A 16,164-nucleotide genomic window follows, 5' to 3' on the forward strand; every position below is an offset into this window, starting at 1 on the left:
ACGACGACGTCTAGGTGCTTACAATGTTTGCTTTTGGAAGGAAGCGTCCTCTTCCATTTAGAATCTAGTAAGTGCAGGATTCAGTTTTCTAAAAAGTTCAATGGCACGCTGAATAGAATGCGCTCGAATTTATCATGAAATTAGGGCGTAATTATAGAAATGGCATAATTTAATTAGGCACTTGATGAAATTTAAAGATTCGCTCGCTTCTTCTAGCTTGCGAGGTTTTGTTAAAGTAATTTCGCTTCCAGTTCTTTTATCGCGGAAACGTCGTCTTCCTCATCAGCATCAAAACGAGGGGCGCAGTCGCACCCTTATCGCTTTAATTCAGGCGAACACGTTACGTTCAAAATTCAGTAGCGCCGCGACGCTCCATCCATGTAGCTACCATGTAAGCGGACCCAATGTTTGATTACGTGCATAACCGATAGTCACTGAAATTGTGGTATTGCAATTTGTACACGTTTAAAAAAATGAGGATTATGAATGTGTTAAATTTAGTGTAACCATGAATTTGTATAAGAGTGCATATTGGACGAAATGGGCTATTTCATTATACGTTATAATTTTTCTCCTAGGTAGGAACTCAATTTTCTCGAAATTGAAGCGGTTTCAGACTCTCCTAATTTAAGAAAGTTAAATTACTGACAAGAATTGGGAGAACAAGTAGGTCAAAGGTTTACCATTATTCTCATTCCGCCAACGAAATGACAAAGAATTTTTTTAAGTTGCAACGTTTCTACAAATGTAATTTTCAGTAATATTTAATGCACCCCCCAAAGGAACGTTGTAAATATTTTACTATCATATTACGCAGCTTTTGCTGAGAGATTAACGTTGAATTTTGCATGTTTCCATTAATTCTTTCCATGATTACAGAAAAGCTCGCTTTAAGTAAGTGAGGAAAACACGCAAATATTTTTCCACCACCCCCATGCAAGATAAAGACTTTAACGGCCTGACCGTGCGACTTTTAAAATTACTTCTCTTTATGCTGTAATAAGTATGAAAAGAAACGTTTTCTGAAATTGCTGAAATATTTCCGAAAAATAAAAATCAAGGGACCAAACGTAATTCAAACGTTTCAGACATTCAATTTTTCTTTCTTTCTATTACCTCGGAATAAAGACCTGCTTTGTTGCTCGAAAACTTAGAAATTTTTAAATCAAACAGTGTGAACAGTTTTTCAGAAATGCGATAACAAAAGAAAAACGAAACCGAGTAATTGATTGAAGGACGGTTTTTTCTCAACTTTTAAATTCCTCCCGGATTTTCACGCGGCAAGGTATGCGGTAAAACAAATTGAGTTTAAGTTTCAATTATAAAACCCTTATCGATATCCACAGGATACATCAATCACTTACATTCGCATATCGAACCGAACGCATATGTGTGCCTGACAGGTAAATATAAATAATAAAGTAGAGAAAAACGAATGTTTCGCGGAAAAAACTGAGAAGACTTTTAAAAATAGCTTTAGGAATATGGAAAAAGTGATTGATATCGTTGTATATCACTCACACTATTTTCCCGTTTAATAATATAGTAAGTTTTTCCGCATTTCCTTTTACACGACGCATTGATTTCAGATGTGACCGTGGGAGTTCGAATAAATAAACTGCAGGTACCTGAAGTGACACATATAGGCAGTCCGGTTATCCTGGACTGCGACTACAGCTGGGAGGAGACGAAGGACGAGGGAATTGTCGTAAAATGGTACTTTAACGAAGAAAAAATTCCCGTTTACCAATGGATAGCGACCAAGAAACCTCAAGTACTAGGTTGGTGAATATTTTTACACTTTTCTCTCGCCCGCCAAAATTAAATGCATGGCGTAAAACGCGATTCACTTTATTACGTTGTTGAGGAAAAGACAGCTGTTGGAGGTTAGGGTCAACGAAAATAAATGAAAACGGGGGCGTACACTGACAAAGGAACTTTTATTAAAAAAATAACTTCTACTATAAGCCTTCTGTATTACGGGCACATATTAATATAGGAGCACATGGATTGAATTTATTTGGGAAACTGGGCGGGTTTCCTAATTTATTAAACTATCGCATTCCTAAATTACGACGTTAATTTTGCCTTATTTGATACTTAAGCTTAATATATTTTCCGTAAATTGACAGAAAAATGTATATCCACCCCAAATATTTCATACTCGTATTAGGCGTGCCCGCACTAATAGATTGCATTCGGGGTTAAGTTGTGTACTTTCGGAAAAACTTCATTCTGAAACTGTAGGTTTCAGCAAGAATGCCATCACTTTATGTTTGCAAGAATACAATTTTCAGGATCGCGTTCCTTCAATAAAAGATTCACGAATTATTTTGTAAACCTGTGGAAATTTGTTCCTGGAAATATTTATGATGCCCAAAATTTTAAAATGTTCATCAGTAAATATTGAGACATGCAACTACGGACAAATTTATGACTGTCGAATTCTCTCAGTTACAAATATTCCAAAATTTGGGTTTCTAGGGACGGTTCGAGCTAACGGCTTTGAGGTTCCCACATTTTATAAAACTTGTTCAAGTTCAAAAAACTGGGAATTTTTGTACATGAAAGTAATGAAACCAAAGTTTTTGAAAAGTCGAAATACAGCTTTCTGCCATTCTTGGACTTGCCAACAAAATTCCGTTGCGCAGAACACAAATCAAACAATTATTTCAATAAGTACAATATCTTATTTTGGTGCGAAAACAAAGTCCCCTATATTTCAACAAATGAATCATCAATGCCTAATTAATGGAGGCCGACCTCCTCATTACACACTTCATCTATTGCAGACATCTTAAGAACCAGAGGGTCATATTAGGTTTATTGGATGCCGCCAGCGGCATCTTGGTTGGTGTCGAGTTGTTAGCTGGCGGAACTTGTTCTTGGACATCTTTCGAAAATGCTAACACTAGAACTTGTACGAGTTAAGCCCTAATGATACATAATTAAAAGAGCCAAAGCGTTGACACTACAGATCTACGCCTACGCCCAGTTCGAATTTCATGCAATTTGGTTCACAAATGGTCGCGATGACAAAACATTGTCAAAGTCCTCATGCTTCAGCGCATTTTTGTATTCTATTAGCCCGTTTTGACTCCGCCATCAGTAAGATCTTGTCGGGGGCTACCATATTCCCTTTGTCGGTACCCACTTATAACGTGAGGTTAGTTCGGCGCTGTAAAACTCAAACCCCGCCGCATAAACGGCCAGCTAGCTCAGATTCTTAATTAAAAGAAGGGCTCGAGATGAGAATCTTCCACAGCGGTTTGTTCGTTTGGGCATATAACATAAGTTTTTGATCTTTGGTAGTTACTAGAAATGATTAGTTGAGCGCCACCCAATTTTGCACAAATTCTGACCTCTCCTGTATAGAAAATTGGGAAAACACAAGAGAGCCAAATAATAAATTCACTACGAACAATTCTGATTTATTAATCCTGGCAAAACGGTGCAGGATCGGCAAATAAAATGTATCTTCAATACGACAATAACAAATACTTTAAATGACAAAAATAATCCCCAACTAAATTCATGAACACTTCCCTAATAATTACGTTACCAGACCCCTACAACAATGATCGAGCAAAAATGTAGTTAAGATTTCAATGGATTCCAAGATTGAATTAAGTTAACCCGAATAACAACTCATATAGGCAACACTGGGTACAAGTAAATTAAAAATCTTACCTTGAATAACACATACGCTGTCTTCTCCGAAAAAGAGCTCTCCTTCGAAGTTCCAGTTCTGTAACACAAAAACAAACCCCAAGCTACAACGCTCGGAACGATTATATGAGCCGGAAGGGCCAAAAATAGCTTACTCGTAGCCGGCTCGTTTACCCATACGTTAAATACAGTTGCGTTGCTCTTGAAGAGAACCACGACCTCAAACACTAGACGTGAACAAAATACAAAGCTCCAATCATAAATCGTCGGAAGGTTACACTAGATTAACGGTATTGAAACAAATAAAAAAGGTTGTGTAAAAGATCGTATCTTCCGAAAATTCCACAATCAGCTGGTCGCTCCCGGTATCGTTTAGGTGTTAGGGCTTATCTACTCGGTGGTACGCCGGATAGCTGCCGGCAATCAACAGGTGTTCGTACTCCGGAATATTCGCAAGATGCAAATTCATTTACTATCCCAAAATTATGCCAGGTCAATGTCCTCCGCCCACAAGAATGTGCAAGGATATACTATAAACTATACCATACAAGGATTCGTCTGTACAAGGATTGACCGGTACAAGAATTCATCTACTACATGGACCCCCTAAAAGTAAAAAGATGTAACACTCCCTTAACGAGATTTTTAATAACATACCTGAAATCGTCAGGAGGGTAATGAAAAATACTTAAATCAATGAAATATGGAAATTATCCAACCTCAAATTGTGAATCTGAAAGAATTTTAGATAACATAACGTAAAAGAAAACCAACGCCATTTCACTTACATGTAGGTAGGGCGATGAACTTCAACCAGATATAACCTCGCAATGGAGAAAACGCTTCTGAGCTACTCGACAACGCCAATGAAAAGGTAAAATTGCCAGAGATTTCACGTGAATGATGGCAAATATTACCCACTGGTTTAAGAAGAATTCACAATGTCACGCTCTACAACAAGTACAACCTCGTTGGCTTCAAACCGGAAATGAACTGAAAAAATAACGCGATTCTGCGCGAGGAAAGAAACACGCGTACAAGTGACGCCATCTCACCTATATCCTACTTAACCTAGCAAGCGGTAATTTTGAAATTTGAATATGAATAAACTAAACTGTTACACACTTCCAAGGTTCCGTTCACCCACAATTCGCGTTTAAAGTTTTAACGAACCCCGATCTACAAGTATGATAAAAAATCCACTTGCAAAATTTCATCGTAATCGGTTTCTCCGTTCTATTTTAAATCGATGGACATGAAGCCATTGAGCGAGCGATCGGACGATTGAGAGAAAGCATAACTGTCTCCCTTAAAATCTCGGGCCCGCCCATTTCGCCGTGGCCAGTTCGCCGTCGCCAGTTGGCTGTCGCGAGTCAGCCGTCGCCAGTCGGTCGGCGGGCCACTTCGCCGTAGGCCCGGTTCGCCGGCGCCAGTCCGCCGGCGGGCCACTTTGCCGTCAGTCTATAAATGCCAGAGGGATTGATCTGAAGGGAACGTTTCGTAGAGTTATCCAACCAACATGATTATTAAAGTTTTCAGTATTTATGCAATTTACCTGTTCGCCCTTCCCAGGTAATTGTCCTCAAACCAATCCAAGAGGGGATGTAATTGGTTGGGAAGGTAATTACTGAGCTGATCGACTGCATCCTCCAATCTTTCCACGGGTACAAACGCATAAGTAATAAGAATAAGTAATAAATAATAACTAATATTAATAAAAGATAAAAGTAAAGGTTTGGGTAGGTTTGTTTATAGTCACATAATTAAATAATAAGTAATAAGTAATAACAATAAGAATCAGGAAATTTTCATTTAAGAGTCTTATTATTTATGATTGCGAAATGGACGACAGGAATTTTTTTGGATATTTTGAAAGAAAAATTGTAAATAAAAAACTCGAGTTTACTGGATGTATATCTAGCGAGAAATTACAATACTTTAATGTTATTAAGTAGCATACTGGTCATGCGGCGGCGATGAAGCGAATCGACGGCGAAGTAGCGACGGTCAACTGGCCTGACGGCGAAATGGCCCGCCGGCGGACTGGCGACGGCGAACCGGGTCGACGGCAAAGTGGCCCGACGGTAGACTGGCGACGGCGAACTGGCGACGGCGGACTGGCGACGGCAGAATGACGACGGCGAAATGGGCTAGACTGTAAAATCTCGACGCTAAAAAATAAAATCCATTGAAGGCTCATCGCACAAGTTGATAATAAAATCTCTAAATTGTAGTAACACCCTGTACTAATCTTCAACCTCTACCTAAAAATTCCGCACATACCATTTGGCTACACACGTTATTATTTATCGTTACTGCAACAGTTTCGACGGATGTCGTACTCCCTGCAGTACAAAAAATTGTAACGTGTGTAGCCGGTTTAAGATAACCTTTTTCAACCACTTCGATGCGAAAGCGATTTCTTACCGCGGATTCACACGTAATTTTCTGCTTAAACATTTTCGCTACTTAGGGAGAAATATCATACGGCTGTTTTTCGCGTGGCCTAATCTGAATGTTTGGTTCACTAACTAAAAATAACCACTCAACACTAACTCTAAGCGATTCACTTAAAAAAATTTCTCCTCTCTCTTTTGCGAACAATCTCGTGACTACCCGCGTAATGCACACGGTTACTTTCAAGCGAGCGCGCCACCGCCACGTTCATTTTTATCAAAAGTGGTGGTCCCTATTCCATTAAAGAGATTACAATAAGAGACATAACGTTAAGACTGGCGGTTTGCTCTGTAATTACCCTTCGAAAATGACGTTTTAGTTTTGATAACTTTGGCGCAGTCGAGGCCAGGCGGCTCAGCCGCCGAAGGCGAAATTATGCTCTTTATTGTATTCAAAAGAATAGAATGGGGGACATGGCTTAGCCTTCGGTAGTTGCGCCGACTCACCTCGCACTGTGAATTACTTTCGAAAATTACGTGTTACCTTCGGCAACGTTGCCGCAGCACTGCCAAAGTTATGTCGTTCTGTAACTACCCTTCGAAGATCACGTTTTAGTTTCGATAACTTTGACGCGGTAACAGCGCGAGGCGAGTCGGCGCAGCCGGCGAAGCCGAAGGTATGTCTCTAATTGCATCAAAAAGAATACAATAGGGGGCATGGCATGGTTTCAGTTTCTGTGGCTGCGCCGCCTCGCCTCGCCCTGTGCATGCAGCTATGTCTCCTATTCTATTCCATGGAATACAATAGAACTCCATGTAATAGAATAAAGGACATACTTTCGTCCTCGCTCGCCTTGCTCCATTAACTCCCTTCGGAAGTGACGTGACTTGCCGTAGTAAGAGGGGAAGCCGACATTATGTCCCCTACTGTATTAAAGGGATTACAATAAAAGACATACCCTTAGAGTTGGCGTTTAGCTCTGTAACTACCATTCGGAAATTACGTTTTAGTTTCGATAACTTTACCGCAGCACCAAGAGCGAGGCAAGGCGGCGCAGCCACCGAAGCCGAAGCTATACCACGTACTTCCATGGAATATAATAGAATTCATTGGAATAGAATACCATGGACTAAAATAGGAGACATACTGTCGGCCTTGGCGGCTGCGCCGCCTCTCTCCATCGATTCCCTTTAGTTTTGACAACTTTGGCATAGTAAGGTAGGAATTGTGTCCCCTCTATTACATTTCGCATTAAGAAAATTGCATTTCTGCGCATGCTAGGAAGCTAAAAAGTTTGCTACTGGCAAGTACTTACTAGTTTTCATTACATATTATAAAAGAGTACACTTTTTTGGATATCGCAGCATAAAAGGATTGCACTTTAGGAATGTGTAATAATAAATAGTGGTTGCTGCTAAAAAATATATTAGTCCGGGAAATAGAGACTGAAAATTGACCATTTCCTGCAAAACGAGAAGTAGTTCCAATTTTTTTTGCATGTCATGGAAGAATATCTGGTGGTTAAGAATCCATGTTTTCGACCTCCCACCCCTTGTGCTTCCCCCGTACCACCCCTAAAACCAAAAAAATTTGGTTGGTTTTTTAGTTTTTCAATCATATCTGTTTATAACTTCACTTTACAAAACAATATTGTTATCAGAAATTATAGACTATAAAATTCTACACAACTTTGATATACACTACTTTTTTGTGAAATGTTTATTTATTTCATACTGTCCGGTAGATGTTCGATTACACCAGAGACTTGCTATAACTAGACTGCGCTTAATGTATCTAAGGTGTTGTCGACACAGTATGCAACACACAATGCACCGCGGGGCAAAAATCGCTGAGATGATGTATGCAATATAATGAAATAAGCTGTTATTTTAGATGTTCCGTTCATTAATCTTTCTCGTGATTAGCTCGAATTAGTGAACAGATAAATTTCTGTTGAGAATAAACCATGTAGCCGATTTTAGAAAGGTACCTACGAAGGTGTTAAACAATTTACAATAATGCAATACCGAGCGTTTTCGACTTTCCCATTCACTTAAAATAACGTAGAACTATTGTTCGACATCCTTTACCAGCAAGATAACGGCAATACCTATTTGCCTATTAGGTATAGACGTAACTAAGTATATTTCAGGTTTTGTTACAAGAAAAATAGCTAAGTCTGTTAAATGTTCCATATGTGCAGATGCGATATTCGCATCAGAGAGTCATTCAAAGCTTTTAACTAGAAAAAATCGTGGAGGATTGTTGCACGTATCAAGCGATGCATTAAAAATTTGCCAAATTGCTGAAAATGTGTTCAGGTTTTTCATTCAATCCACACCACACCGCGTTGTAAACAAAATGGTTATCAGCAGTCTAAGAAAAATAAATAACAGTTACAGCCCATTTGGGTTTTTGGATAGGCATATATTGAATCAAAATCCGCTAAATAATCATATCTTACTACTTACATCTTTAGTTTTAAGAGTATATTTTCCCATACGTGTTCACCACCAAAATACACATATAAATCAAATTAGGACTAGAGTAAGGCAGTTATATACCAATTTAGTTCAAATAAAATACCAATAAATTCGATTAAAACAGTTAACAGCTATATGTTATCTTTTTTTGCTACTAAAATTTAGGATAAATATGGCTAAAGCAAGCTACAGAAAGTACGTCTGCCCCGCAATGAACAGTTGGTTGCCTATCCTATCTTGACAACAGGCGTTCATAGTAAAATCTACGTTACGCGCGGTCTAGTTATAACAAGTCTCTGGATTACACTATCATTTTGAGTCCGGTAGGTGAGTTATTACAGCATCCGAGCCGGTAAGTGTCGCTAAGCAACACTTACCGGACTGTTATTTGTATACATCAAATTTGACATCTTCACACAATTAATTAAAAACCCCAACATAAATTTGGCTGTAATTCTTTATTTCAAACATTAACATTGATTGTAATGAAACAATTTGTATTGCCCTCAACACTAACGCCTGGGTTATTACTGGATGTCGAGTTAAGTAGTAATGTTTGATTCCTTCTGCTGTAAAACTTCAATGAAATTTTCGCCGCCTTGTATCAGTTGTATCATACGGGCAATCTTAACTTTTCCTTCTACCGAGCCTTCGATGTATTTTTCTGCCGTCGATGAGCTTTTCCATGCTCCATGACGCTTTAACACCGAAACCCAGGCAAAAAAATCTCAATTCAAAAACTTACTGCGTCCAAAAAGTATGCCAACATGACTTTTTCCTCTACTTGTTTCGCCCCATGTTCGTTCCTCAATTGGCAAAACACTTAGTACTCTTTTTCATACCTTGCGGCCGACTTCTTAGGAACCAACTTTTCGGTTGCTTCATGAGATTTCGACAGGATTGTATCGGGAACATTGGAACATCCCACAACGTTTATAACGTCAATTTTTCAGTGAAAAAAATTCAATTGTCAACAAACTACAAACTATAGCAACGGCCGTTGCCACAGAAACAAGGTAATGCGATTTTTACAATATGATGAAATTTTGTAATCTTTGAAATGAAATAATGATACAAAACAGACTTACAGTATGAAATAAAATACGTTACGATATACGTCCGGTAGTACTTGTAACAGTACTCGTTTAAGACATTCTTGACTCGGCTCCTGACGTCGCCTCGTCCATAATGTCTAACTCGTACTGTTACAAGTAACCTACCGGACTTATAACGTAAATAACTATAACAGCGATATAGAGCTTCAGAGTTGCTTATATTTTTAAGAATTCTGAAATGTCTATGTAGATGTTTTAACCAAATTTTATACTTTATCTCTATAATTAGGAGTTTTATGAGAAAATATTTTGAACTTATCGTGGTATAAATCTCCCTACCCTGCTCCCTTATCAAAGGGGATGCATAATAATTCAACTTTCAACCCTTGCTAGTGGGGATATTTAAATCACTGTGAGATTGTAGCGCTTTCTAATATACGTTTGAAACAGAAAAATTATCTCACTTTAGTTCAGCTTCATCCTTCCACCCCCACCCCCCACAGCAGTAGGAATAGTATTTAAAAGGGGATTATATATAATTATAAATATATGTAATAAGCGTTGTACTCTCTGACTAACTTATCAATTGCCACAAGGGCGTTTAAATATCTATTTCTACCGCGGGGGGGGGGGGGGGGGGGTGACACTGAACTGAAATGAGACAATTTTTTAATTTCAAAAGTATATTAGAAAGCGCTACAATCTCACAGTGATTCAAATATCATCACTAGCAAGGGTTGCAAGTTCCATTATTATGCATCCCCTTTGGTAAGGGTGCAGGGTAGGGTGATTTATACCACGATAAATTCAAGATATTTTCTCATAAAACTCTTAATTATAGAGATAAAGTATAAGATTTGGTTAAAACATCTACATCGAAATTTCAGGATTCTTAAAAATATAACCAAATCTCAAGCTCCATATCTTTTTTAATAAATATTTCACAAAAAAGTAGTGTATATCAAAGTTGTGTAGAATTTTATAGTCTACAATTTCTGATAACAACATTTTTTTCTAAAGTGAATCATTAAAAAGATATGATTGAAAAACTAAGAAACCACCCAAATTTCAAGGGTTTTGGGGGTGGTACGGGGGAAGCACAAGGGGTGGGAGGTCGAAAACTTAGATTCTTAACCACCAGATGACTGTCTATGCCATGCAAAAGAAATCGGAACTACTTCTCATTTTGCAAGGTAAAACCCTCTATTCCCTGGACTATATATGCCTCACTTGACTCTGTAGACGTACGCCACTTAAAGTATGTAAAAATGATGAATTTTTTTCATTATAAGCATTGGGATCTCGGAAACCATAAGACATACGGATTCGGTTAAATGAGGAAAGAGTTGTCGTTTTAAGAGCTTATTTAAGATATGCTTTTGTTTTTTGAAAAAAATCCACAGTTCACTAGATATAAGTGAAAAACAGATTTAGTGATTTTTCATTTAACTGTTGTAGAATCGTTATTATTAGAAATACAACAAAATGACACGAATTACATTCTTAACATGATGAACATACTAATTTATTTTTAGATCTTACAATTTTTCAGTTATAATACAAACTTTAATTTTTTTAAATGGTAGTCATAATTGGCTTTGACATTTTTAAAAAGGACAAATTTTTCTCTTTATAACGATATAAGGCTTACCAAATGTACTTTAATAAATAAACGCCCTGCAGTAATTTTCGTATTATTGAGAGGTAAGTAAACAGAGTTGGCCATGGAAAACAATATCTAGTGAGACAGAGGTACCTTTCATTTACGACGAAAATTGGACAGGCCAATGTTATCTTCATTTTCTACCAAATGAATTTCAAGATATGGAAACACGAGTAATTTACGCTGGTTTCAACATTACGGTGCCCCGCCGCACAACTAACTGCAAGTTAAATATTATAATAGACAGTAATTAATAGAACAAAAATGTTTCCCCTGGTAAAATCTACAATACAAACAGTTCTGTATCATGTTTATTTGTCAAAGTAAGTACAATGAACCATATATCATTGTAAACAGAAAAAATGCACTTTTTAAAAATGTCACAGCCAACCATTACCATTAAAAAAAATGTAAGTTTGCGTAATCTCGAAAATTATTAAGAAGAATAAATATTAATTAATGTATCTTGTTAAGCGGAAAAAATCTACAATTTTTGTTCTTTGAGTATTTCTGTATTTGTAATACTAACGATTCTACAACAGTTAAATGAAAAATCACTAAATCTGTTTTTCGCTCATATCTAGTAAACTGTGGATTAAAAAAAAAAACCAAAGCATATCCTGAATAAGCTCTTAAAACTACAACTCTTTCCTCATTTAACCGAATCTCTATGTCTTACGGTTTCCGAGATCCTAATGCTTAAAATGAAAAAAAAACTCACCCTGTATATTCAGTCGTCCAGGCAAAATTTTCACCGTGTTTTTAAAAAAATCAAAAGAATTCAAATGGTGCTCCCGTTACACTACCCGCGTCAGCACAGGGTCATACATTCTAGCTAAAATCATACTAGTGTTTCCTTTTGTTTATCTTTGCCGACCTAATGATGAAGGAGAAACGCAAATTAGCCTATTCTCATAATCAATAATTAGTTGTGGAGGGATTTCCCGCACCTGCATTCGATTTACTAACCCTAACATCTGCGGAGAAGTTGATATTAATCAATAAAATTAATAAACTCGTATTTCCGCCAATTTCAAGCTAATGGTGAAAGCCCGAAGATATACCTACAATCGTCAGTTGTCGTTCTAATTGGGCCATAATTAGATCAAATACAACATGCCTTTGTACTTGAGGAATAAATACAAAAAGAAAGAAGAGGCATAGTACTTATTGAGGATGTACTTAACAAAGGATGCAAATGAAAATATAACGAACTTACCGGTGAAATCTTTCCGCACAATCGTATCAAAATAATACTGTAAATGGCAAAAAAATAATTTAGATTCTCATTCCGAATGCCAACAAAGTAAAAGCTTCTGATATTTGAATTTCAGATTTAATTTTGTTGTATATATCTGCGGAGACTATCAAACATGATAATGTATAACGTCCTTCTAGTATTATTTACAGCGCTATTTAGAGCCCTTCGAATGGTAGCATTTGGTAAGTGCTTCGTAAACGACATGACAACCATAAATAATTTGGGAAACTTTCGCTCACCAATGACAATGTTTAATTTCTGATTAACAGCTCAACAGTGCGTAGAAAAGTTGCTGGGAAACTAACTATAAATAACGTAGGGCACAATAAAATGTACCATAAACTTGGGGACATCTTCACAAATAAATTATTTATACTACATTTCACCGGTTGGCACTAAAAACATCGCAAAGCACGAGGATTACTAAAAATGTTTTCTTTTTCTCTACTATAGTAGGCAAACACTACGGATATAAAAATTGTTGGAAAGGATGCCTACTTATAATGAATTGCTGCTCGGATTTCCCATTATAAAAAATTTAATTTAATAAATACGAAGCTCAAAGATAGTTATTACGTTAGCGATGACTGCCATTACTCACTTTTGTCGGAATGAACTAGCAAAAAACGTTTACGACTGGTTGTTTATGAAAAGTGAAATGTGAAAGTGGATTTTTCAATCGAGTTGGAACAATTTCTCTTCTTGCTTCATTCCATGTAGCTTCCCGCTTTTAACTGAAGCAAGAATAACCGCCGAATTATGAAAAGGGTACAGGGCTCACCAGATACCTACCTCTTATTAAGAGCCTTTTCGACTGCCTATGCGCCAATGTTTTAATGCACAGCAGATCGAGTAAACGCCAAGTGGCAGCTGAACAGAACTTCTACGTGTTGTTGTGTAAATTATGTCGTGAGGACATTTTAATTGGCACCGGCACCTACAATAACGATGGGTCACCCTGTTTCTATAATTTCAAACATTTTTGACGTTCAATGTTGGTCACTAATTTAGATTGAACACAATTTCGATCAAGTCATTCGGATCTGAAATCAGTTTATTTATAATTATTTATGTAATGATTTACAATTTTGCTTCGATCTCATTTTAATTTGTTTACTTTATTGTTCATTTAGAAAAATAAGAGACATTTGTAAATAATGTTTTGTTAAAGTTATGTCATTTAAATCCGGTCGTTGCGATAAGAAATTCGTTATCGCTGTGTAAGTTTGATTTTAAGATAAGCACGTGTTATCGCCAAGTTAAGCAGATCTTAGTGTTGAAGACGCGCAATAATTGTGTAAGAAGAAGATCGTTCAGAAAGTTGAAAAGAGAAGGAAGTGGTTTTAAATTGAACCACTCGTGTTAATCGTGGCTTTTTGTTTTGGTTTTCGATAGTCAGCCATACGTGAGCGTATTTGTTGCAAGACAGTCAGTTTTGCCAGTAGTAAAGTTTTTATGGAAGAAAGTTAGAGAGTGTAACAGACGATTAATACGTCGTTATTCATGTCGTGTTTGATCGGGAGGGTTTGTCTACGCTTACGCAAAAGGTTTTTCCAGTACTCGTTAAAGGCAGTTTTTCCACCATCAAAGAGCCAATTTTACATCTTTCATTAGAAAGAACTTACTGTCGTCTAAATCGAAATTTAACTGCAATAATTAAACTGAAGAAGTGAAGTTTCGAAGCAATATCACTTGGTATTTTGTGTCAGTGCGTCTGCTTGTTGAAAATGGCGGTTACGACAGGATGTTTTGGATTGTTTACTCTTTAGCTTTGTGTTTGATTGATCTCAAATTACGCCCTAGGTAAGAGTTCTCTCAGATTAATAAAATTAAAGTCTTATTAAGGTTTTCCTAGTAGCGGATGCTGGACGTGTCTTAGAAAAAATATAACAATATAACCTGGAAGTGTGATGTTTCACAATGTATAGGTTTAAAAATGTTACCGCCGCCATGTGTTGATTTTTCTTACTGACTCTTTCACTTGTAATCTGTTGTGATGATATTAACGCGTTTCATGAACTTACCTTTTTTGGTTGCCTACCTTTTATATATCTTGTAGTAATGAAATAATGTGGTATTAGTATGTCCGAAACATAATTTGGGTAGATTTATGACGTGAAAATTTGGGAAAATTGTGCTCAAAGAAAGCGCCAATTTGAATATCCCAGCAAAATCAAAATCGATACGTTATACGTTATTATTTTTAAATCAAATATTTATACTGTCAACTGCAGGTAATAATCGTCTACTTTATTTATGATACAAATGTTATAAGTTACACTTTTAATAAAACAAACATATTCCATCTAATCTTTCTAATAAAATATAAATCAATATACAATTTAAACAAATATTGTAATGATAAATTGAATTTTAATTTACCCCAAAGTCTTCCGCGTATATAATATAATATACAGGTTCGATCAAGAAAAATCGGCACTCAGGATCAGAAACACGTACCACTTCTAGAAGCGCTCGATCGGAACAGGTTAAATAAAGTCTTAATTGCGTTGTCAATAATCCAAAAATCCAGTCTTACACTGCAATTCCCAATTCAAATGTTCACAAACAACACACACACTAAACTGACTTCTTCTCAGAAACTCCACTTCCTTATTACGTAACACGTACACTTTTCTCCAATATACTTTACTGACCGGAAACTGTTTGAATTTGCAAAAAACACAACTCTAATTAATTCAGAAAAACACTTGCAACGCCAAAACCGGAAAAACGTGGCGATGGTAGCGGCTAATGGCGATTGTAATCATGTTTCCGTTTCTTCTGAACCACTTCTCTCCCGTCTTAACATCAATATCTAAACGTGTACCTGAGACAAATATCTGTTTACAGTTGTCAGTACGACAGGAGAAAAACATGAGATAAACCTTTCAAATAAGACACAAATAATCTTCCTTATCTTAAAACACGTAAACTCTTAGGTAGCTGAAGTTAGATTAACTAGAGGGTTTCTTCCAGTTTTGGGTTTGGAGTTGTAGTTATATGCGGTTCACTCTGTAATTGGGCGCAAGCCTGTTGGGGGCCCTGAACAAGAGAGGGATAATAAATATATAAATAAATAAATTTCTTTAGGAGTGCGCAATTTTTTAAATTAAGCGATACAGGATGAAAAGAATGGTCTCGTCATTTGGCGGTATTTCCTTTTTGCGATGTTGTACGTGAATATGGTACTGACAATTTAAATGCCTGTGAAAGCTTGAAGTGCCAAGAAGTCGTGGGACTGAACAAGAACGTAGAATTACGGACTAATTTGTAACAGGTCACATCCGCCGTTATCAACCTTTTGTAGGATTCGTTTTATATAGTTGTATTGTAACAAAATTCACGTGAAACTGCGAACGAAATCACGTCGCGCACCTGCAAAAATAACTTGCAGAGAAGTTTCGTGTGCGTTACGTACGTTTAAATCAAATACGAAAAAGTTATGATTTCAAGTTATTAGGCACCTTCACTTAAAGGGGATGTTTTGCGGGGTAGAAACCATCGCCGTTATTACAAATTGCTAATTTGCGCGAATTGGGAACTATTACGCTAAATGCGAACAATAGTGTAATTTTTTTTAACGCCCGGGAACAAATCATCGTATTGCTCTAAAGTCTAAATGGACTAACAATA

The 16,164-nt window shown here is 36.9% G+C and overlaps 1 protein-coding gene across 1 annotated transcript in view; it reads left to right on the forward strand.

Annotated features, from left to right (window-relative positions):
• The first annotated feature begins 370 nt into the window (after positions 1–370).
• The window catches only part of LOC116176864, a 70,111-nt gene continuing 54,317 nt past the window's right edge, over positions 371–16,164 (forward strand). Inside the window, exons 1-2 of the mRNA XM_031495673.1 lie at positions 371–578; positions 1,590–1,781. Coding sequence (XP_031351533.1) covers positions 509–578; positions 1,590–1,781 — 262 coding nt within the window. The 5' untranslated portion in view covers positions 371–508. The remainder of the gene's footprint in view (positions 579–1,589; positions 1,782–16,164) is intronic.

Source organism: Photinus pyralis, unplaced genomic scaffold, assembly GCF_008802855.1.
Source record: "Photinus pyralis isolate 1611_PpyrPB1 unplaced genomic scaffold, Ppyr1.3 Ppyr1.4_LG7, whole genome shotgun sequence".
Lineage (NCBI taxonomy): Eukaryota > Metazoa > Arthropoda > Insecta > Coleoptera > Lampyridae > Photinus > Photinus pyralis.